General features: G+C 39.8%; 1 protein-coding gene across 1 annotated transcript in view; it reads left to right on the top strand.

Moving 5' to 3' along the window:
* The first annotated feature begins 5,695 nt into the window (after positions 1-5,695).
* The window catches only part of LOC116628964 (14-3-3 protein zeta/delta), a 32,443-nt gene continuing 15,275 nt past the window's right edge, over positions 5,696-22,863 (top strand). Inside the window, exons 1-2 of the mRNA XM_032399274.1 lie at positions 5,696-6,141; positions 9,261-9,565. Coding sequence (XP_032255165.1) covers positions 9,272-9,565 — 294 coding nt within the window. The 5' untranslated portion in view covers positions 5,696-6,141; positions 9,261-9,271. The remainder of the gene's footprint in view (positions 6,142-9,260; positions 9,566-22,863) is intronic.

Here is a 22,863-nt window from a genome sequence, read left to right as displayed (position 1 = left end):
AGTGACCCATCAATTAAGAATGCAAGGAAACTAAAAATTTCACTGGGGAATTAAAAATTTCATTGGAGGCAAGAAAGCAAAATAGACTCTGTTGATAATCAAATCAGTAATTTATAGGATGAGTGTGAGTTTTTTCAGGGAAACTTCCTCACCTTTCTATGGACAGTTAATGCTTACAGCTCAGATTTCCCCACATACAACTAGCTGTTGCTTCACTGTGCTTCACTGTAATTGCATTTGGTGTCTGTGTCTGTCTGAGACTATGAGTTCTTTCAGGGAGGGACCATGATCTACACATTCTTATCCCCAGTGAGCAACATAACCCCTAACCCCTTAGCTCTAACCAGTGGGTCCGCATTAAGTGCTTGATGAATGTATGAAATGAGAGCTCACAGTTGCCTTGGTTTTGTTTACATTTTTGTTTTTTAAATCATTGTACAAAAAACCCCATCTATGACCAAAGTATCGTAGAACATAGGGCCAGAGTGTGGGATGTGAGGCTAGAGTTTAAAAGGCATGGGCTGTGGGGTGCCCAGGTGGCTCAGTTGGTTAAGCGACTGCCTTCAGCTCAGGTCATGACCCTGGAGTCCTGGGATCGAGTCCCACATTGGGCTCCCTGCTCAGCAGGGAGTCTGCTTCTCCCTCTCACCCTCCTCCCTCTCATGCTGTCTCTCATACTCTCTCTCAAATAAATAAATAAAATCTTTAAAAAATAAATAAAAGATATGGGCTGAAAAAAATATAATTTTTTTTTAGAAAAACAAAGCTAAAGTAATAGACAAAAGAATGAGGATGACATCAAGAGTAAATTAATTTACTTATTTTAAATTTTATTTTCATTCCAGTATAATTAACATGCGGTATTAAATTAGTTTCAGGTGTACAATATGGTGATTGAACAATTCTATATAGTACTCAGTGCTCATTAAGATAAGTGTACTCTTGGGGTACTCGGCTGGCTCAGTCAGTAGGGCACACAACTCTTAATCTTGGGATCATAAATTTGATTCCCATGCTAGGCATAGAGATTACTTCAAAAAATTAATTAAAAAAATAAGATAAGTGTACTCTTAATCCCCATTCACCTATTTCACCCATCCCCCGACCCACCTCCCACTCTGGGAACCATCTGTTTGTTCTATATAGTTAAGAGTCTGTTTTTTGGTTTGTCACTTTTTTCCCTCTGTTCGTTTCGTTTCTTAAATTCCACATATGAGTGAAATCACATGGTATTTGTCTTTCTTTTGCTTAGCATTACACTCTCTAGATTCATCCATGTTGCTGCAAGTGGGAAGATTTCATTCTTTTTTGTGGCTGAGTAATATCCCTTCTTGAATCCACTTCTTTCTCCATTCATCTATTGATGGATACTTGGGTTGGTTCCATATCTTGGTTATTGTAAATAATGCTGCAATAAACATAGGGGTGCACATATCCTTTTAAATTAGTGTTTTTGTATTCTTTGGGTAAATATCCAGTAGTGTGATTACCCGATCATATGATAGCTCTATTTTTCATTTTTTTGTAAGTAAATAGTAAATTTAAAAAAATAGAGTAAGTAGTGACACAATTAGTTTGATTTAGAATTAAGAGAGGAAATGCTACTTTTTAAAGGTCATTCTAGAAGTCAACAGAGTAGTTGAGCTTACCACAAGATCACTTTCCTTTTTCTTACTCCCTAACTTCACTTTTTTCCTCCCCCTTTTTTCTTTCCTTTTTTTTTTTTTAATGTTTTCCATGCTTTGAACTTGCCAATGACATTTACAGATACTACAGTGCTAGCTGTTACAAGAGATAAACCTAAATCTCAGTAGCTTAAAAATTAGAAGTTACCCCCAGTAAAGTCTAAAGTGATCAGCAAATAGGCTCTCAAGGATCCAGGCTCCATTCATGTTCCCACTCTCCTCTAAAGCCTTGCAATCCTCTCCATTCAGTTCGCAGAGAGAGGTTAATTCAGGGACTGAACAGAGGTTCAAACTGGAAGATTTTATGGGACAGGCCCGCAAGTGGAGCACATCACTCTGGTCATATACCATTAGTTAGTGCTCACTCACATGGCCACACCGAACAGCAAGGGAGACCCAGGCAATGGAGTCCAGCTGTGCTCTGATGGAGCAGAATGGGTTTGGTCAAGAGCTAACAAGTCTGTCTCTGCCGCAAACTCCAGATTATTCCAACAATAGATAATCGTGATCTAGAGCACTCTGTTCAGCTCTCTCCTTACTTTCTTACTTAATGCTTGCAGTAATCTGATGGGATTGGGTGTTAGTATGTGCAATTTAGTAGCCTAAGGTAACATAGCTCTGATAGACAAACCAAGATTTGCACTCAATTCTGATTCCAAAGCCCACTGCACTATGCAGCATTTCTCCAATTAAATCATGTTAAGGCGAGACTATAACCTGACTGAATTGCAATTAAAATTAAAAGATCACCTAACTGCTGCTTCATCAGTAGAGTCCATCTTTTGAAGTTTTTCCAATTTGAATAATGCAAATTCCCCTGGACTCTTATTTTAATGTATAGCATAGATCTGAAGAGGTCACGACAGTCCCTTGTACATGAGTGGTGCCTACTCACTGTCTCATCCCTTAAGTCTCATTAGTGCTAACAAACTAACACAAATTTGTGTTTCCAGAGGGAACATCTTTATACCTCACTTTTTCTTTAAGATTTGTATTTATTTATTTTAGAGACAGAGCGAGAAAGCGTAACCAGGAAGGGCAGAGGGAGAGGGAGAGAGAATCTCAAGCGGGCTGCGTGCTGAGCGGAGCCCAACTTGAGGTTCAATCTCAGGACCCTGAGATCACGACCTGAGCCAAAACCAAGAATCAGACATTTAACCAACTGTACCACCCTGGCGCCCCTCTACCTCATTTTTTAAAGACATCTTAAATATATCATTCATTTTATCTTCATAACCCTTTGAACAGTAGAGACATCAGATATGTCCACTTATTAATGAATAATAATAGTTCAATTACTTTGTGCAAGGAATGGTGCTAAGCAATGTATATATGATTATAATTACTTCTCTTGTAATTATGCAAGATACATCTTATATAATTATAAGTACTTATATAAGATACTTACATCTTATATATTACATATGTATAAAACTTCATTTAATCCTCAACACCACTTAACAAGTTAAGTGTTTTTATTACCAGTATTTTATTGATGTGGCAATTAAGGCATAGAAGGTTGAGTAAATTGACTGAGGCAACAAAGTTGAGCAGTGAAGAAAATAAAACAGGTCAGGCTACCTGAAATTCTCCCAGTAATTTTCCCGAGTTCAAGTTCATAGGTCCTCTTTATTTTTTCTTTTGCCATTATCCTTGCCATATATATTCCTATTCCTCAAAATACTTATCACTTGGGCTTTCATGACTTTCTCTACTCTTGCTTCCCTGCAACTGCATTACACCTTTATTCCATGAGCTCAAATTCCTTGATTTGAGTTTGTAAACCTAATAATTCCTGTTGTTTCATACACACATGCCTTGCTATTTAAAACATGAGGTAAACACCTAATTTAGCTGTTTCCTAAAGTAAATCCACAATTTATTGATGCAGAGAAATCCCTAAACTTCCTCTAAAACAAAAGGGTATTATTCTATCTAGACACATAGTTAGATTAAAGAAACATCAATTTCCATTTTAATAAGATTTAACTTAATATATTTTTTTAGTTTTATTTATTTAAGTAATTGTTACACCCCATGTGGAGCTCAAACTCATGACCCTGAGATCAAGAGTTGCATGCTCTTCCGACTGAGCCAGCAGGTACCCCTAACTTAGTATCTTCTGTCAAATTTCTGGTGCCATGCCTAGCACAAAACCAAAGACAACTTAAAAGGGGGGGGGGCTGAAATATTAATATTTTAAATGAGTCACTCTCTAAAAGACTTTACTTGGGAGTCAAAAGAACGATGACTTTAATATCTCAGAAATAAAACCCCGATCAATTTGTTCATCAAGTTTAGTACGAATCTGTTCTGATACGGGAGGCTGGGAAAAAATAAAATACCCTGAAACTGAACTGGTCACTGGAAAACTCTCTTCCTGGTTTATACTTTACTATCTAAATGCCAGCTGGAACCTCAGGCAAAATGTAATTTGTAGACCGGTTTGTGGCAGAAACACTGTATCCAACATTCAGAACAGACAAGGTGTTGGAAGAGTGAGGACAGACTTTATGTGTCTGCTACTGATAAATTCAATCCTCTGCACATCTTGAGGCTGAACTCTTTTGTAAGGCTCCTTTGTCAGCTGTGCCTTAAGGCAGGCCCCCTAGTAGGTGCTCAATAAAGGTATGTTGGGGGGGGAAGAGACAAACCAAGAAACATACTCTTGACTACAAAGAACAACAAACTGATGGTTACCATAGGGGACGTAGGTGGGGAGATGGGGGAATAGGGAATGGGCATTAAAGAGTATACTTATCAAGATGAAGGGAAAATGATTTTAAAAAAGGATATGTTGGAAAACTCAATAAGGCCAAAATGGAGTTTGCAAAGGGGTAGTAGGAAGAGTTCTAAGTTCTCATTGCTAACTATAAACTCTAGATGACTTTTGCAGCTGGTTTTGCAGGTCATCCTAGCACTAATCTTTTCTTAGCTCTAACATTTAAAGGGAGAAGAGGCAGAGGCATTTTACACTGTTCATGTATCTCTTTGAACTTCCTTAAGTTGACTGGGTGGAGGCTCTACCGTTTTAGGCTGGCCCGTTTGTATGGCACCTGCAATTTCCGCTCTTCTCTTTCCCCCTCTTCCTGGCTCCAGGTCCTTGCTCCACTGCCAGCTGGGTCAACGGGGGCCCTGGGAACTACCACGTCCCTCAAACCTTGCTTCAGGAGAAAGCAGGTAGTGATCTTTATGTTTTAAATCACTGCAACATGAAGTCTTCCAGTGGACGCTTTATTTGGATAGAAAAATCTAATCTACGAGGAACGAGTCGGTACGGGCCAACCTCTATTCTTTGTCTCTCCTCATGCTAAGGCCTCCACGATCACCCGAACCCTCCATCTAAGAAGGTTGCCGTTTCCCCGCCGGAGCTGTAGGCTTTCTGAAAGAGGCCGCCTCACCTCCCACCAGCTCCGCCCCACCCGACCCACCTCACCCCCACTTCGCGCCCCCATTGTCCCCTCGCAGCTGTCACTGCGCACAGATCCCGAGTCCCCTATTGGAAAACTTTCCCGTCACTCAGCCCATACTCCGGGGCCGGATTCCTCTCTCTATTCCGAGCCTTAAAAGGTCTAAGGCCGCTTTCCGCGAGCCAGCAGGTAAAAGTCGCGGCGGAAGGGAGGAAGGGAGGGGCCGCGCGCTAAGGTTGGCCCCGCCTGGCGATCGGGTGCGGCGGGCTGGGGGGTAGCGCGCCACACCGCCTCTCCCGATCGTCTGACCGCGCCCTCCCCTGCCACCCCCAAATCCTGATCACAATGCCAGAGCGGCAGAGCCACTCGCGTAATCCAGCCCCGGGACGACCCAGGAGGCAGTTACCACCGCGAAGCACGGAGGGCGGGGCGGGCCTGGGCGCGGGGAGGGGTTGGGGGGGATGTGAAAGGTCCCGGATGTTGCTGAACCGGAGCCCCTTCTAGAGGGAGTGACTGGCGCAGGCGCAGAAGGGCCGCACGGAAAGCTAAGGTGGGGGTGGGGAGGAATTTCCTTGCTGGTTTAGAGGAAGAGTGAGTCTGTGGAGGTTGCGGGGGATTCGAGAAGGCGAGGTAGGCAGGCAGTGGTGGGAAGGAAAAAGGAAGGAGCTTCCTGCCCAGGCTCACTCTCCCAAGAGCAGAGAAGTTGGAAGCTGAGCGGGGTGGGGAGGAGCGTTGGTAGCGGGAGAAGTGTACGCTCCTCCGCTCGCCCTCTAGCGCGGGCGGGCAGGACGCGCGCGCTAGGGAGCGGCGGTTGCACTGGGCCCCCAGAGCTGTGGGCACCAATCAACGGTTGCCATAGCAGCGTTTGACGTCATCGTGCGTGTGGTGCCCCTGCTGTCGGGGCTGGTGATTGGAGGAAACCCCGTGTCTGCGGAGCCGCTGTAGCCTGTGAGCAGCGAGATCCACGGACAGAGTCTCAGCCTCGCCGCTGCCGCCCAGAGACTGCTGAGCCCCCGTCCGTCCGCCGCCACCCACTCCGGACACAGGTAAGGGACCCGGCCGCCGCCGCCTAGTCTCACTCCTTCCTTTCCCAGACCAAGCTTCCGAAAGCGTGGGGGCCGTCCCCGCTCCACAGCGCCTCAGCCCCGCTCGCCCGGCGGTAGCGGCGCTGGGCTGAGGCGGAGTCTCCTCTGGCGGAGACGGGCGGCGGCTTCTTTTCCGCCTGGTTCGGGCGGGCGGCTCGCGGCCGCCTCGGGCTACTTGCTTCCGGATCGACGCCTCGGCCCCGATAAGCGCCCGTTCCCGGACCCCGTCCCCGGGGTGGAAAGGGCGCCCACACGCGAGATCCCCGGGGAGCCGCCCGGTCGCCGGCTGCCGGGGGTGGCCGAGGCTCCTCTGGGCGCGATCCGTTCCCACCCGCGCCCCCTCCTCGTCGCCGCCCCGCTCCCGCCCGAGATAATGACTCGGCGGCTGCGGGCATTGCAGTGGCGCAGGTGAGGCCGCCCCCTCCCCTCGCCGCCTTCCCCTCCCCCTGCCTCTCCCGCCCGCTCCTCCGCGCAGCCTCCGCGCCCAGCGCTGCGGCGACGGCACCCAGCCCTCCCCCACCCGGGCGGCGGCGCGGCAGCGGGGCTGGGCCTGGGGACCGGGCCGCGAGCCGAGGCCGGCCCGGAGGCGCCCGCCAGGTACTCTAGGGCGAGGCCTCGTTTCGGGCACGAGGGGGAGCCGGCTCTGGGGTGGGGCTGGCCTGGGACCTGGGGCCGAATTTCCTGGGTTCTTCAGTGGGGTGGGGGATGGGGCTGCGGTGGGGGTTTTTGTTTTTTTTTTTTTGTTCCCCCTCAGGGTGAATGGGGGGCTCTGAGCCCAGGTGGCGATAGAGAAGAGAATGGGGAAGGCGGTGGGCCGGCGTCTGGCTCGCCTGCCCGGTGGGCTTGAACGGGAGGGTCCCCGTGCTGGCTTTTTAGACGCTGTTCCCCTCTCGGGGCGAGTGAGGCTGAGCGTAACAGCCGGCGGTGGCCCAGCTCGCCTGGGTGTGGCTCTTGCCCCCTCCCCCACCTGCTGCAGCTGTCGGGTCCTTATAGACTAAATGAGCACCAGCGGTGTCCGGTGGCGGAGGAGACGCGGGTGGGAGAGTGGGGTGTGTCCGCCGCCCGGCCGGTCTTGGTTCCGCTTCTGCGGGAGGCGCTGGCGTCTCTGCCCCCGGGGCGGGCGGGCGGCTCCCCCCCCTTCCCCCGGCTCGGGCGGGGGCGCGCTGCTCCTCCCTCTCCCTCTCGCTCTGGTGGGGGGAATTAGCACTCAGCAGTAGGTTGGGCTCCTTGACACAGATCCGCCATGACAAAGAGGGAGAATCGGGGACTTGGGCGGAGCCAAGGAGGGGTGGTTGCGGATAGCGCGCATGGAAGGATTTGCACTTTAGAGTCAAGGTCTGTCCGTGTTCGTTTCACCTCAGTCGACGTCTTAGGTTGGTTAAGGGTTAAAATGGGTGCGGCGAGTCCTCTCCGCAATACAGAGGCGAGGCTTTGGAGTACTACTCTGTGAGAAATGCACTTCCCTTGTACCCGAGGGGTTGGGGAGAGAAACCTTTGTACTGTTGTTTTTTTTTTTTTTTAAGATTTTATTTATTTGCTAGAGAGAAAGACAGCCAGAGAGGGAACACAAGCAGGGGGAGTGGGAGAGGGAGAAGCAGGCTTCCCGCTGAGCGGGGAGCCCGATGCGGGGCTCGATCCCAGGACCCTGGGATCATGACCTGAGCCGAAGGCAGACGCTTAAGGACTGAGCCACCCAGGCGCCCCTGTACTGGTTTTTGATAATTTTTCGTTAGAAGCAGCATTAACCTGAGAGCGTTTTGAGTTCCTAAGGGAAAAATTAGTAATTTCAGGGGTGTGTGGGGGGGGGGGAGTATGAGATCATAAATTTTAAATAGTTTTGCATTGGCACGGTATACCTCACAAATAAGCTAGCTGATTACTTCTTTACCCTGTTCGATTTGGCTTTTAAAAAAGGTATGGGATTTTCCTGGGAAGGTAAAGGATGTGATACTGGGGAGTCAGTTCCTATAGTGACTGTGGCTCTTCTGTTCACCTTTTAATAGTGCACTTCAGGCTGTATATTTATCTTTAAAATCACTTATTCTGTGGGATCAGTGTATGGCTTAGTATCTTTCTGTGTTGTTTTAGCACCTTTCAAAAGGATATCTTTAAGGAAAAGTGTAACGGGTAAATTAAAAGGTCTAGGGAGCTTTAAAATGAAAGAATTAAGTGAGAAGTTAGGGTAAAGGCAGCTTGAGTGACAATTAAGTTTTGACTACTAGAAACACTGTAATTTTATATTTAAACTGGAGCAATGACATAGAAAACACTGACCACACTAGAAGCACTTAACATACACATTTTAGTGCTCATGTATGATGGTAAGTTGTAGGACTCATGGATGTGTATTTTTTAAGCATGTATGCATAAAACAAGGTACAGGTAATGAGGCTTTAGGATCTGTTAGCGATTGTTGGTGCTTGTTTTATATTCAGAATGCCTTAAATCAAGCAATTTGGCCTATTCTCCCAGAAAATTGTCATGCTGTGATCAGCTGGCAATTGGGGTGGGGGTAATACCAATAAAATTTAGACTTACACATTTCTGACAAGAATAGTAGGTATTATTAAAGTAAAAAGATATGAGTTACATTAAACTGACCTGAATCATGATTCTGTGGAAGTACGGTAGAGGTTGTAATGTTGTTTGTTGACAGTGCTTTCACTAAAAAAACAAACACAACTGCTTAATTTTGGATTACTTATGGTACTGGAAATTGGAATTGAGATTTGGGCCAAGTAAGGTAAGGGTTGGATTTTAAGGTAGCCTCTTTACCAGATGTGCTTTGGCTTTATGTGAAATTAGGATCTTCTGAACAAAGATGGTATAATGCAATTTTAGTTTTGCTTCTCATTTACTTTATATTTATGGCTTTAAATTTGTCCCCTGAATGCGGAGTATGCCCTCTCCCTTTTTTTTTCCTATTCTGGTCATCCTTTTGTGAGGCTGCATTAAATTCCTCACATGAAGATTCTTCCATAGGCATTAAAGTTTGAAATGTTAATATAACTTATTTACAAAAGGTATAATTTTGAGTCTGTTCGATGGAAAAATCTAAATGCTACTTTTTTTCCCTGCAGAACATCCAGTCATGGATAAAAATGAGCTGGTGCAGAAGGCCAAACTGGCCGAGCAGGCTGAGCGATATGATGACATGGCAGCCTGCATGAAGTCTGTAACTGAGCAAGGAGCTGAATTATCCAATGAGGAGAGGAATCTTCTCTCAGTTGCTTATAAAAATGTTGTAGGAGCCCGTAGGTCATCTTGGAGGGTCGTCTCAAGTATTGAGCAAAAGACGGAAGGTGCTGAGAAAAAACAGCAGATGGCTCGAGAATACAGAGAGAAAATTGAGACCGAGCTAAGAGATATCTGCAATGATGTACTGGTGAGAATCATTCAGACTAGCTTCATTATAATATAGGGCTCCTATAATGAATGTCAAGTGTTACTTTCAACTTTTTCTTTCTTTGGTTTTTCTTTTCCTTTAAAAAATTGAATGTTCTAAATTTTGAAGTCTTCAGGGTGTCATTACTAAAAGGTATTAAAACAGTTGTGGGTAAATTGGTATATAATAAATGCAGTACTGATTATCAGTTCAGGTAGACTAAAAAAGACTAGTAGTGTATTTTGTGCTAATTGAAAAAATAAACTATTATCATTTCAGTTATGGTTAAGGTATTTATAGTAGTTATAGAGCTCATTTTCTTAACTGTACATCTGCGGATACAGGAATTTTACGTATCTTGTTCTATGTAAGAGAGATGTAGTAGGAGACTCATTGTAGACATAATATCCTTACCTGGTTTAGCCACTAAAATGTAATGAATCAGCTATACAAAAAACTGTGGCTTCAGAGTTGCTTTTTGCCTCTTCCTGCATTTAAGTATTAGAAGTCAGCTTTGAACACTGACAACCACAATAAAAGATTATGAATAACTCAAACTTGATTTTTCTAGGTTCAATCAAGAAGTATTTTAAGAATTTAGTACATACTGTCATTGAAGCACTGCTTCTCTAAAAAGCTTAAAAGAATTGAACATTGCATTTTAGCTAATTTTAATCAACCTTCTTAAAAATGATAGCTTTCTCATTGAGAAAAGTTTAAATCTTAGGATAAATTGGTAGGAGATCCAGTCATTTAGTATATAACATGTACATCAGTACTTTTCCTTTTTAATGAACCAGGAGTGATTTTACTAAATGATTACCTATAGGACTTGGGTCTCACTCAGTATGGCGGGGCACTTATGTATAGAGTATCCCAATTTCTCTGGACAGGTTACTGGTTCTGGGACTCCGAATAGAAATCCAGGTGCACACTTATTTGAAACTTGTTCATGGAGGGGTACTCTAATGAGCAACATAGGATTATTTCTGTGGTTTTAGGTTTAGGGCTTTTGTTAAAGTTGTGTTGGTATTAAGATTCCTTCACAAAAGTTTTTAATTACTAATGGGATAGCTTTAAGTCCTAAATTATTCTCAAATGATATTTTCTTTAGGCTGTATTTCAAAGAACAGTATTTTTTATCTTAACAGGGGTTCACAAAGTCTTCTCATGTAGTGTCTGTCTCGGGTGGGGTTTTTGGGTTTTGTGGTTTTTTTTTTTTTCTTTTAAATCTTTACATTAAGAGGCGTCATTTATTTCTAAGGTGGGAAAGGAATTCTTTGTTTTTATTAAGGCTAAATAACATGTTTATCTTGTGATTTGCTAAGGTAGTAATATTTAAAATTCAAAAATACGTCTTTCTATAATAATAAAACGTGTTGGGTTTTTTCCTCCCTTGCTTTCTATGCGGACTAATACCTGTGTAGATGTTACTGAATTTTCGCGCTGGTGTTTTTCCTCCAATTACACTTGATAATTTTTATTTTGGTTTCAAAGAATTTGTTGAGTTATAACTTAAGACAAAAGCCAATCTTAGGAATAAAAGGGGATGTAGTAACATTTACTCTTTACTAACAAGCTTCTTTGCTATTCCAGGTAGGTATTTGCATGTTTTTCCTACACAAAGTATAAAAGCTCCTGTCATTGCGAGGATTTTTCTAGGAAAAGACTGTAGCAGTTTTAACTTTGCTTCCCTTTGGTTTCCTTATCAAAAAAAAAAATACTGCATAGGATCAGTGGATGGTAATAACTAGATTAATCTCTAGCTTCTTTGATTGATCTTTGATCTTTATTAAGGGGATTTGATATTGGTGACTATCCATGTTCTTCAGAAGAGTACTGGCCTCTCACTAAGTCTAAATGAAATTTCCATCTTGAGAGTATAGATAAATGAAAGTTTAATTGCTTTACCATACCAGAGCTAAACAAATTTTTGCTTCCAGCCTTGGTCTTTTAGTGACCTAAAAGCAGATCTTTTAGCTCTGCTCTGTTAGTGATCTTTGCATAGTTCATGCTTCCTAACATATAGTATCTACTCAGGTATTTGCTGAGTAAATGAACAAAAAGGCTTTTTCAGAAAAGAGGATAATAGAACTAGGTCAGCAGCACTGCTAATTTTCCAAGACCTTTTCTGTTTCATCTTGGGAAAATTCGGTATTTACAGATACTGTGGTTCTTTTTCAAGTAGACCCATCATCTTTTTTCAAACAGGTCATGTTGGCTGTGGAAACATCTTGCATAAAATTCCTTTTCCCTCTTTGAGTAAAATCGAAGAATAAAATAGAGCAGAACTGACATTTCTCCTAGAGAAAAAACTTTCTGATGTATTTGATGATCAGGGAAAGTTTCCCTTAATTATATTGTAAGGTCTTACATGGTAAAAAAAAAATATATAATCACAATTTTTATTCTAGTTTTTTTCTGAACTTTGACTCCCCTCCCCCCCGTTTGAGAAAAATAAGCAGGTAATCCCTTTTCAGAATTAATGTTACTGATCAGTTGCATCAGTAATGAAACAGACTTCATTGTTCTATTGAGCACCTGCATCATACTGGCCAAGACCTCTTCCCATAAAAAGGAGCTAAGTTTTTCTGAAGAGCTCTTCAGTCTTTTATTAAATGGTCACTGCCATTCTGGTATAAGCGTTTATCAAGTGTTTAATTAATATCATTTATTAAACAGAGAAAAGGTAGTCTTGTTAGTTTGTGTAAGAGTTATAGAGCATTATTGTGGAAGATGGTCACAAGCATGTTCTTCACAACATGGACTTCTCTTTTCGCAAGAGAACTTGGGGTTCTTCCTTGTGTTGTTAGTTTGAAGTTTGCAGTATGTGAACTAATGCAATCTGCCTTTCCTGCCAGATCTTAGACAAAAGCTCTTTTGGTAGTAGGGTAAGGACTCAACACTAGTGATCTCTACTACCTCCTCTGCATAAATCCACAGGAAGCAGCCAAAAACTGGATAGTTTTGTCTTGAACATGAAATGACAAAATACATACTAGAAAACCTAATTGCAGTTCTAAGAAGAATGTAGTGGTGTAAAAAGAATACCATATTTTGAGTCGGACCAACTTTTTACCATCTAATAGTTACAAGGCCTAAGGAAATCAATCAGTTCCTCTGAGAAAACTGAGTTCAATTAAATGACAGTAATGTCTACCCCATAGGATTGTTACAGAGAATGAAAATCAGGAGGCTCTTAACTCTAGAGTCCAGGAATGGGATTTAAAAGATCCAGGAAGCCTTAAAAACTGTATTTTTGTGGGGCAGAGGGTCCATTTTGACTAGTAAATTTTCCAGAGTTTCATTAAAAAATCTGAAAGCCACTGATATAAGGCAAAAAACAGCTTATAGGAGGTGAAGCAGTAAAATCTTGAATCTGGCATCTGTAACAGTTGGCAACAGTAGTTGAGTAATAGCAATAGTTACTCAGTTAACTTGAGTTCCATTTTATTATGCTCTTCATTTTTATTTGCCCCAGGCAGTTTTAAGGTGTGGGTGCTGGGCACTGGTTTTTATCTATAGACTACAGAACTGCCATTAAGCAGGAACAAGCTAGGAAACCAGGTAGCTTTTGGGGCTTTGCTGGTCTGAATATATTGTGTGCCTTGGGCTTTAAAACCACTATTTGGAATTGTAAGCTGACAACCACTAGGCAGCTTATTTATTGGAATAAGGGCTTCTCAAAAGAATTCTGCAGTGTCATACTCATCTTTATTACTTAATATATTTACATGTTTTTTTTCAAATGGCTTTTGGTATGTTTGAAAATACAAAGACCTTCTGTTGCATAGTAGATACACCTACAGTCTCTTCCAGGGAGGAATACATTGGACAGACTCTTCTTGATAATAAAATTCATTATTTTTGGAGAGTTGTCATGATAAGCAGTATTGCACCTGGTAAGGTAGTTTATACAGTTGGAAAGTCTGAGGTGTGTGATGTGAAAATGAAAGGAAATAAAGGAATGAAAATAGAAAGGCAGGTGATTGCTCTTTGGTGGAAAGGGGAAGAATAACCAACAACTTAAGAGCAACAGGCTACCTATCCTTTTTCAGTATAGCAGTACTTCACTAAGAATGCCTTTCTACCTGTTCTAGTAAAAGATGGAGATGCTTAGTTTTAGTGATGAGCTGTGAAGATGATGATGATGATTAGTGTGTTAAAAGTGAACTAAGAGGAAAAGTTTAAAGGATTCGAAATTGGAATTAGAGTGAAAAACCTGAGTTAAAATCTCAAGAATAGGAAGTACAGGCACACTTAAAATGATTCAACTCTTAATCTACCCAAGAAAAAGGAAGAAATTGTATGTGGCCCCCACAGAGGCATTTTGAATTAGAAAGGTGGAAAATAAGCTCCCTTTGAGTTATAATAGCTCCCCAAGAGTAATTTTGCTTTTCATTTGTTCTTTTAAGAACACTCAGCTTTACTAGTAAAGAAATCCTAGTGGTAACACCTCAATAGTGGTACAATAGAAGCATCCTAATTGGTTAATTGAAAAGTAGTTTATATGATCATACTTGTTTTAAACATTTGTTTTAAATTAAAATACAGATGTATATGTTCATTTGTCCATTTTTAATGTGAGGCGAAGGCCTTTTCAAATAATTCGCTAACTACCCCTATCAATGATGTATCCTTTATAAAATACAGTTTGAGTCTGCATAGTAGAGTGAGAATTTAAATGTTTGGTAAGCAATCAGTTCAGAATCCCTCTAGAAATGTGTAATTTTTTCTAATCTTTTAGTTGTCAAACCCATGCTATTTGTCTGTATGTAACTCCCTTTAAAAACTAGTTGTTTCCTCACCCCCCCCAAAAAAAGTGCTCTTCCAAAGCACTCCATTTAGTTTTCATAGTAACATATCTTTTCACACTTGTATATCCTAACATTTAAATAACAGAACATTTTGGGGCGCCTGGGTGGCTCAGTCGTTAAGCGTCTGTCTTCGGCTCGGGTCGTGATCCCAGGGTCCTGGGATCGAGCCCCGCGTCGGGCTCCCTGCTCCGCGGGGAGCCTGCTTCTCCCTCTGCCACTCCCCCCCGCTTGTGTTCCGTCTCTCACTGTGTCTCTCTCTGTCAAATAAATAAATAAAATCTTAAAAAAAAAAAAAAAAAAAAAAAAAGAACATTTTAAGTAATTATAGCCAGTATAGTGGCATGGTTTTGGAAACAAATATCAGACTATTGGTCAGATATCTTAACAGATGTCAGTAACTGCTGATAGAAGCTGAGGGGGAGTCCAGAGAGTAGCTGAAAAGTCTATCCTCAAGCATTTAGCCTAAGTCCTGGGCATTGTCGGGTTTGCTTACCTAGAAGTGAAGAATATAGTATAATCCAGGTTATCAATTAAGTGAAATTTGGTTAATCCAGCAGTTAAGGTTTTGTAGAAGAGTTGTTGCATTCTAGATCATTCTATTAGAACGTTAGGTGGGGGCAACATTGCTTCCTTTAAAAGGCTTTTTCAATAATTTTGCAAGAGATGAGACTAGGAGAGATGGGTACTGGCTAGATTATACTATACTATCATACATACCTAGCATAATGTTATAAACTAAGGAGTGGGGGACTTCAAAGGCCATGGAAAAACTTAAGGCCCGGGAAAGTGACACCAAATTTTGCCTCTTAGAAGGTAGATTGGTAGACATGCAAAAAATAGTTGTTTTTATAAGGAAAATCAGCTTTTATAATTTTACAAATTTTTTGAAGATTTGATCTGGTTCTTTGGACTCATTTTCTTCTACTAGTATCAGAATAGATTCTCAGTGCCCATATAATGGATATATAGTTAACCAGTGTTTATACATTAATCTTTTTTTTATACCTGGGGCTTTAACCTATGAAAGACTTGGGGGTTTTTTCCCCCCATAAATATAGTATCTTTTCATACCTGGTAAGTGGTTCTAGCATATAAAGGGAGTCCCGTATGTGAAATAGTTTTGCCTTTATAATACTGAGTTAAATGTTACTGGGCCATTGAGATTAATTTGACTATACATTTTTGATCCCAAAGTAAGTGATCTTTGGCGCATTCATAGTGAAGAATGTATATGCATATGAGAAATTTTCTTTTAAAAAGTTAAAATTATAGATGTTCTGAGGTCAGCCATATTAAAAAAACTTGTCCATTGAAATTATAATAGGTGTTAGAAATTTTTTTTCCCCCTAGAATTTCTAAGATCCCTATTGTGATTTCATCCTGGTTCTTGTAGTTTGATTAGTATGATGGTTTTACATTGAGAATAAACAGTGCTCTTTAGGGGATTTGGAATTGCTCTAAGTTTCAATATGCCAAAAGCCAGAGTTCATCTTTCTTTCGAAGTTATCTCTCCTTTCTATCGACTTAATTTTGGCAGTTCTGTGCTGCATACAGCTCTTATTATTTCTGTAAAGCACTGATTCCCTTCTGTCCTTCTGTTCGATCTTTGCCAAAATCCCGTACATAGAGCCTTTGGCTCTAGTTTGGTCTTAACCACTGTCCCTGATACAAGCCATTGCTAATTCTCATCTTTATGGCCTGAGCATTTCTGCTTCATTACTCTGCTTTAGAATTTACTTTAGTCTTGTTTTTGTTTTTTCCAACTTCAGAGGATTGGCTCCATTTCCTTCATTCTCCTTGAAAACAGAATGGACGGTTCATGTTTGTGGTATTTAATTTGATATTAAGCATATCAGTATTTTTTAAGTAGCACAGATTCTAATTTGGCTTGGGAGGAATGGAGTGTTTAGCCACCATATCTCAGCAGTTTCCATGGTATTAGGCACATTGCTGTGCTACAGGTCATTCTTCGTTTGTTCTTTCTGAATAAAAAACTTCTATCTGCAAAAATGTAGTACCAGTTGTCATTTGTCATTGATTTAGTTGTGCATTTTCTGGTAAGATAATGTGACATAAGTAGTAATGTGGTATAGAATAGTCTTTTTCTTTTTTTTTTTTTTTAAGATTTTATTTATATGACAGAGCACAAGCAGGGGGAGCTGTAGACAGGGGGACCAATGAGGGGCTCACTCCCAGGACCCTGGGATCATGACCTGAGCTAAAGGCAGACGTTTAACCAACTGAGCCACCCAGGCGCTCTGTAGAAGAGTCCTGTATCTTGTCAGAGTTCACTTTTGTTTTCTGTTGGCTTATTTTATTGCTACAGTGTGGCTCTTAAGGCAACAGAGCATGGATGTATAGCTGATTTGGTATCAGTATGATCCTGTGATACGGACATGCACATTTGTTTACACTCGAATAGATTATTAAAAGGTTTCAACATCTAAACTTTTGTGACTTTTCTTTTGATAGAATTTGTATGAGCGTTCTTCTCTTTTCCCCCAAATAAAGATATGCTTACAGTGGTGTTAGCCACAGGTAGGATGGCAAGTTAAGAATGCAAGGACAGTCTGTCAAATGTTAATATGTAGAGTTAAATAGACCAAAATAAGACTTTGTTCAGTGGGTTGACCTGTATGCCTGTTCATTTTTTTAAAATGTAGGAAAGACCCTATTGCATTTAATTTTCAAGGAGTGCCCAATTTTGTTGTATTGGGATTTCATTTACTTGAATTGTTTAATGAGTAGTTAAAAACATTTTTTAGTGGAGGTTAATTCCTATCTTGAAAACAAGTTTTGGGATCTAAGAGGGTTTTTTGTTTGTTTGTTTGTTTTTAATTAGTATTACCAAGGAACCCAGTCTGAGTTGTGTGTGTCTCATCTTGATTAATTACAAATGCTTTTCTGAGAAAAACCTACTTGTTGATCCAAGACTCATGAATTGTCTGCTCGTAATTTTTTTGCTTCTTAAAACATACAATAAACACCATTGTCCAGAGTTTAGGATGACGTAGACATACTTGGACCACATTTAACCCCGGGACATTTGGTGAAGTCCTACCCCAAATGCATTACTTTTAAAATGCGATTCTGTGAAATTGACAGTTGAGGGCAGTATTATATATAGGCAGGCTGTAGTATACTTAGAACAAATTCTCAGTTCAATAATTTGAGTACTTTACTACTGTGTTTGGAAGATGTTCAGAAATAGACATCCTAAAGTGATCGTGTTCTTTGCTATGAGTAATGACTTTTCCGTCCAGTTTCTCCTTTGGTGGTTTTCATCTGATAGAAGGGCTTTTCATCAGACTTAATTAGATCACAGGGATAAGACTTGAAGAATAAACTTGTGTAATTTTTCTAAATGTATACTACCTTTAAAGGGATGATAGAATCTAGCACAGGCTATGCAAACTTTTGGGGTTTGAAATTTTTACTCATTTTATGACTTTGGGCAAGTTATTCCATCTCTGTGACTTTATTTCCACATCTTCAAAATGGGAATGGTGATAGTATCTACCTTGAGGATGTTTTGAGAATTATTGAGTTAACACACACCCATGGTGATATTAAAGGTAAGCAAATACACTGCTTACCTTTTTTTGTACCTCTGATATCACTTCAGTGTGACTTGATTTATTAATTTTGAGGTTAAATGTAAGAATTTTAATTGCATAAATTCCGTATATTTATTTTATAAGCTCCCTGTGTTATTGAAAAATAAATATATAATAATATTTATAAAAATAAATATTATATATATAGATATAATAAATACTAAAAGCCTCTGCTCTTAAAAAATCTTGACAACTTAGGGAAGTGGGCACATACCCAAATAATACAACAGAAAGACTTCGTGTTTGGTTAACTATGAAAGAGCTGGTCTTCACCTTTTTTTAAAGAGCAACTGATAAAATCTAGTCCCACTAGGGAGTTTATAATAATATAATACAGTGTGCATGTGCAAATTGAAAAACACTATAAAAAATGAGGTGTTTTAAACAAAAAGTGTTTTGTGGTGGAAATACTGAGAAATGGGGCCTTGGTTGGTGGTCAGCCCTGGTCAGGGTTGATGCCAACTATAAAAAGGGTTCTGCGTCAGGGGAGAAGGAGGAAAGCCCCCAAGCATGTTAGAACAGTTTTAACAGTTATCAGTTGGTGCTCTATAAATTCTTTTTGGTACCTTCTACCATTTATCATTTTATCATTAGGAGCTACATTTTGAATATGAGGTAGAACATTGATTATCCTGAGATTATTTTGCCTAGTATTAAGAATCCAAAGGCAGATATTCTCTGAACCTGATTTAATTTAGCAGTTTTTCATCCCACTTATTTTGAGTCTTTTCACCGAGGTGATTTTTTATTTTTTATTTTTTTATTTATTTTTAAGATTTTATTTATTTATTTGACAGAGGGAGACAGACAGTGAGAGAGGGAACACAAGCAGGGGGAGCGGAAGAGGGAGAAGCAGGCTTCCTGCTGAGCAGGAAGCCCGATGCGGGGGGCCAATCCCAGGACCCTGGGACCATGACCTGAGCTGAAGGCAGACGCTTAACAACTGAGCCACCCAGGCGCCCCACCGAGGTGATTTTTTTAAAGACATACATACAAAATGTTTTAGAACACCAGGCTTTTTATCAGCTTTAAGTTTCCGCAGGTATCTTTTGATTCATTTTGGGGAAAATTTAAGGAGCAACTACTCTAGCTTTCAACAGGATTTAGGATGAAATTTTAGGCTGGCTTTAACATTTCCTTAAACACCAGGGTTAATATATCTTGGTTTTCTCAAATTCAGTTGTTGATTTTTTAGAAGTTAAATGGTGAAGATTTGCCATTTATTTATTAATGGAAAATGCATTCAGCTAAGTGATTGGTTACACTCCTCTGTGATCCCATCCTTGAAGTTAAGCGGCTCTGTCTTTTCATACTATATGACCTGATTTATAGGACACCTAAAATTTTACTCTTGTAGGCCAACATTGCATAGAAAGATGAGTTTAAGTCAAAATGTCTGCAAATTAATTCTTGACATGGCCTGATTCATTAGCATTTCTGGTGGAGCATTTTTCTAATTGGTTGGTTGGAAGCAACTAAATGAAGTTGCAGTTGAAAGAGGCCATTCCAGCCACAAGGGGGAGCAAGAGACTAATTTCCAAGTCAGTGGGCCCCAGTTGCCACAAAAAGCCTGCTTGCTTTTTAGAATTTTAGATTTAGGAATGATAAAAGGCTCAGTGGCTCTGCAGAATAAAGTGAAAGTTCTGAGAAAACTCTTTACACAAGGGAATTGTGCAAGACTAGAAATTTGAACTTACACAGTGTGCTGTAAAATTTGATTTCCTATTGAGGTTGTTATTAAAAATGACTTTGAGATGTTACAAAGTTTTGTAACTAAATAATAAAATAAATTGGGAGTTGACTCATTGAATTTTAGGTTTGAAGCAGCATCCATCCTAGATTTTTTATTTTCACAGATAAGAAACTGAAGCTCAGAGGTTTAATGACTTATGTTAGGTCATACCATAAACATAATACTTTGTCTCTTACTATATATCACCTTAGTTGTAAATTGAGACATGATGTTTACTTTGCTATAAATGCATGAGTTTTTAGGAGGGAGTGAGGATTGTTGGAATAATTGGATAAAATCACCACTTTAATTTCATTAAAAACAGTGGCTTCAATTTTAGACTGCATTTTAGGATTCTATACTTAAATGAAAATAATGAGAATCTCATTTGTGAAAGCCTTTGTGTCTCAGTTTCCTGCCCCCCTTTCTCTTGTTAACCACTGGCATTTTTCATACATGATTTGTATGAAAGTAGAATATCTGTATCCTGACCTCTCCATTTGTTTTCATAGGAGAGGGCCATGGCAGTACAATCTAAAACAGGAATGGGTTATGGGAGCTTGATCTTTCCCATTCACGTATTTAGTGAGGTCAAGTCAAAGGAGACATACTCTAGGCATATTTTCAAATTGCAGTCCATAAATGTCTCATTAGGGGTTCTTTTGCTTTGATATTCTGCGGCTATTTACTATTTGCTAATGACATGCATATTTATCTTAATGGAAATAAAATTTAGTACTAGTAGTGCAATACTAAGAAAAAGTGGGAGCCTCCTTTGTACCCCTCATATTTTTGTTTACAAATGTATCAGCACTTGTTTTTGTGCTGTTTCTCTCCTAAATACAAATTTTACCAATCAAATAAGGAAATTTGAAAAATACAATTGAGCACAAAAATGGTCTGAGCGTGGAGGAGCAAACTCACTGGTATTGTCATGTTCTAGAAATAGTCACTATTAAAAAGGATTTTTCTTTAAAACTTATTTTTATATAATATTAAATAACAAAAATGGAAAATAGCCTTTTTATTTTTACATATGGTAGTTAAATTCTTTCTAACCAGTTACCTTATTTTTTAACTTTTCATTTTGAAATAATTTCAACTTAGGGAAAAAAATTGGAAAAATAGTATGAAGTATTTCCCATATATCCTTTACCCAATTCCCTAAGTATTAACATGTCGTATATAACCACAGTATAATTATCAAAATTAGCATTTTGTAAAATAACTGATGAAATAAACTGTATAACCTAGAGAATTTATTCACAGATAGTACCACTTATAACCCCTAATTCAGAGTACTGGCCTATTATTTTGTTGACTGTCCCTCAATTTGGATTTCTCCGGTGAGTTCTTATAATTCAGATGGTGCATTTTGGGAAGAATTCCATTTCCTGGAAGTGATATTGTGCCCTCTAGGAGACACGTGATACTATCCTGTTACTTAACCAAGATACCGAGATAGGACATTAATTTAAACCACTGAAGACTTGTAGAAACGCCGTATGATACAAAAGTATTAATCAGTTGAGTTGTTTTTTTTTTAAGATAGACGCCACATAGTATGTTTGTTTTGTCAAAAGGTTATGAACTGAATGTATTTTGCCAAAGTACTTTCTGAATAGATTATGTCATTTTCTGATGGATTACTCTTTGAAAAGGGAAGATATCCCAGTTCTGTAACTTGTAATTTTGCTTTGAAAGACATAGTTCACTAGCTAGCTGGCTTCATGTATTCTAATTGGCAAGCCCAAATCACAGCATATAGGCCAGTGATTTAATTTAAGTGCATAGTCACTGTTCTTTAGGGCTGAAATAAATGTGTACTTTCTAATGGGTATTTGTTAATTTTTTAGATTTTAGTCTAAGGACCCTTAGTCTATAAATTGATTCTCATTTAAGAAAGAAAGGAAGAAAAAGTGACCTTGAGTTTAAAGAAAATCTAAGGAATAGTGGTGGGATAGGAAGTGCATTAGAGAAGTTTTCCTGGGATAAAATTGGAAGGGAGGTTTTGAAATTAATGTTGGAGTGAAACGCAGGAAGACTTTATCTCTGGATTTTTGTCTCCCTTAGCCTCCTTCAGGGTCATTACATAGAACCCTGCAGCTTATCCAGGGGTCTTGCAAGCATATTAGGATATATATGTACCTAGCCTCCCCTTGGCTGCTGTTTCTGAATATAGTTGACCCTTGAACAACGTGGGGGTTGGGGTGGAGACCACCCCCCTATGCAGTTGAAAATTGTATAACTATTGACTCCCCAAAAACTTAACAGCCTTCTGTTGGCTGGAAGCCTTACCAGTAACATAAACAGTCTGTTAACACATATTTTGTATGTTATAGGTGTTGTACACTGTATCCTTAAAATTAAACTAGAGAAAATACAATGTTAAGAAAATCATAAGGAAGAGAAAATACATTTATAGTACCATACTATTAAAAAAAAAACCCACTTCTCGGTGGACCCATGCAGTTCAAACCCATGTTGTTCAAGGGTCATCTGTATATGTGCTTATAACACCCAAACACTTGTCATTTTGGAGCAATGTCTTAGGTCTTTAGAGAAAACAGAATATTGTTTTTTCTCTTTTTTGCAGAATAATCATTACCTTACAGTACCAACCTTAAGAATTTCTATCATGTTTTAACTAGAAGTTGGGTAAGATGATGAACTTTTGATAGTTTTCAGGTTGCTGAACTAAGTTTATTTCCTCAAGATTATTCTAGGTTTCTTCTGTTCTATTAAAATGAAACTGTTTGAATTATGCATATGTAATTCAGCCTGGGGATTTAATATTTAAGTGCCTAATATGTATAAAACTTGTTTCTGTAAAGAGCCTATAAGTAGGTTAAGAATAGATATGTATGTGAAAAGTTAAAGGTATAAAATTAAATTTTTTACTCTGGATAATTTAGATGTTAAAGAGCATAGGATATGAAGTAAAAAAAAAAAAATAAAAATTTTCTGATTTTTGTCCTACCTGCTCAGAGGTAATCTGTATTAGCCTTAGTCCTATTTTTACCCTTCTGGGAATTTATCGTTCCTATGCAAACAATTCTATCCTTGAAGAAGACACATGAGTTAGGATTATATACAAAGTACTCTGAGGGCACCTGGCTGACTTAGTCAGTA

The sequence above is a fragment of the Phoca vitulina genome, unplaced genomic scaffold, assembly GCF_004348235.1.
Source record: "Phoca vitulina isolate PV1807 unplaced genomic scaffold, GSC_HSeal_1.0 scaffold157, whole genome shotgun sequence".
In the NCBI taxonomy this organism is placed as follows: domain Eukaryota; kingdom Metazoa; phylum Chordata; class Mammalia; order Carnivora; family Phocidae; genus Phoca; species Phoca vitulina.
Note: the sequence above shows the minus strand (reverse complement) of the source record. Positions and strands in the feature narration are given on the sequence as shown.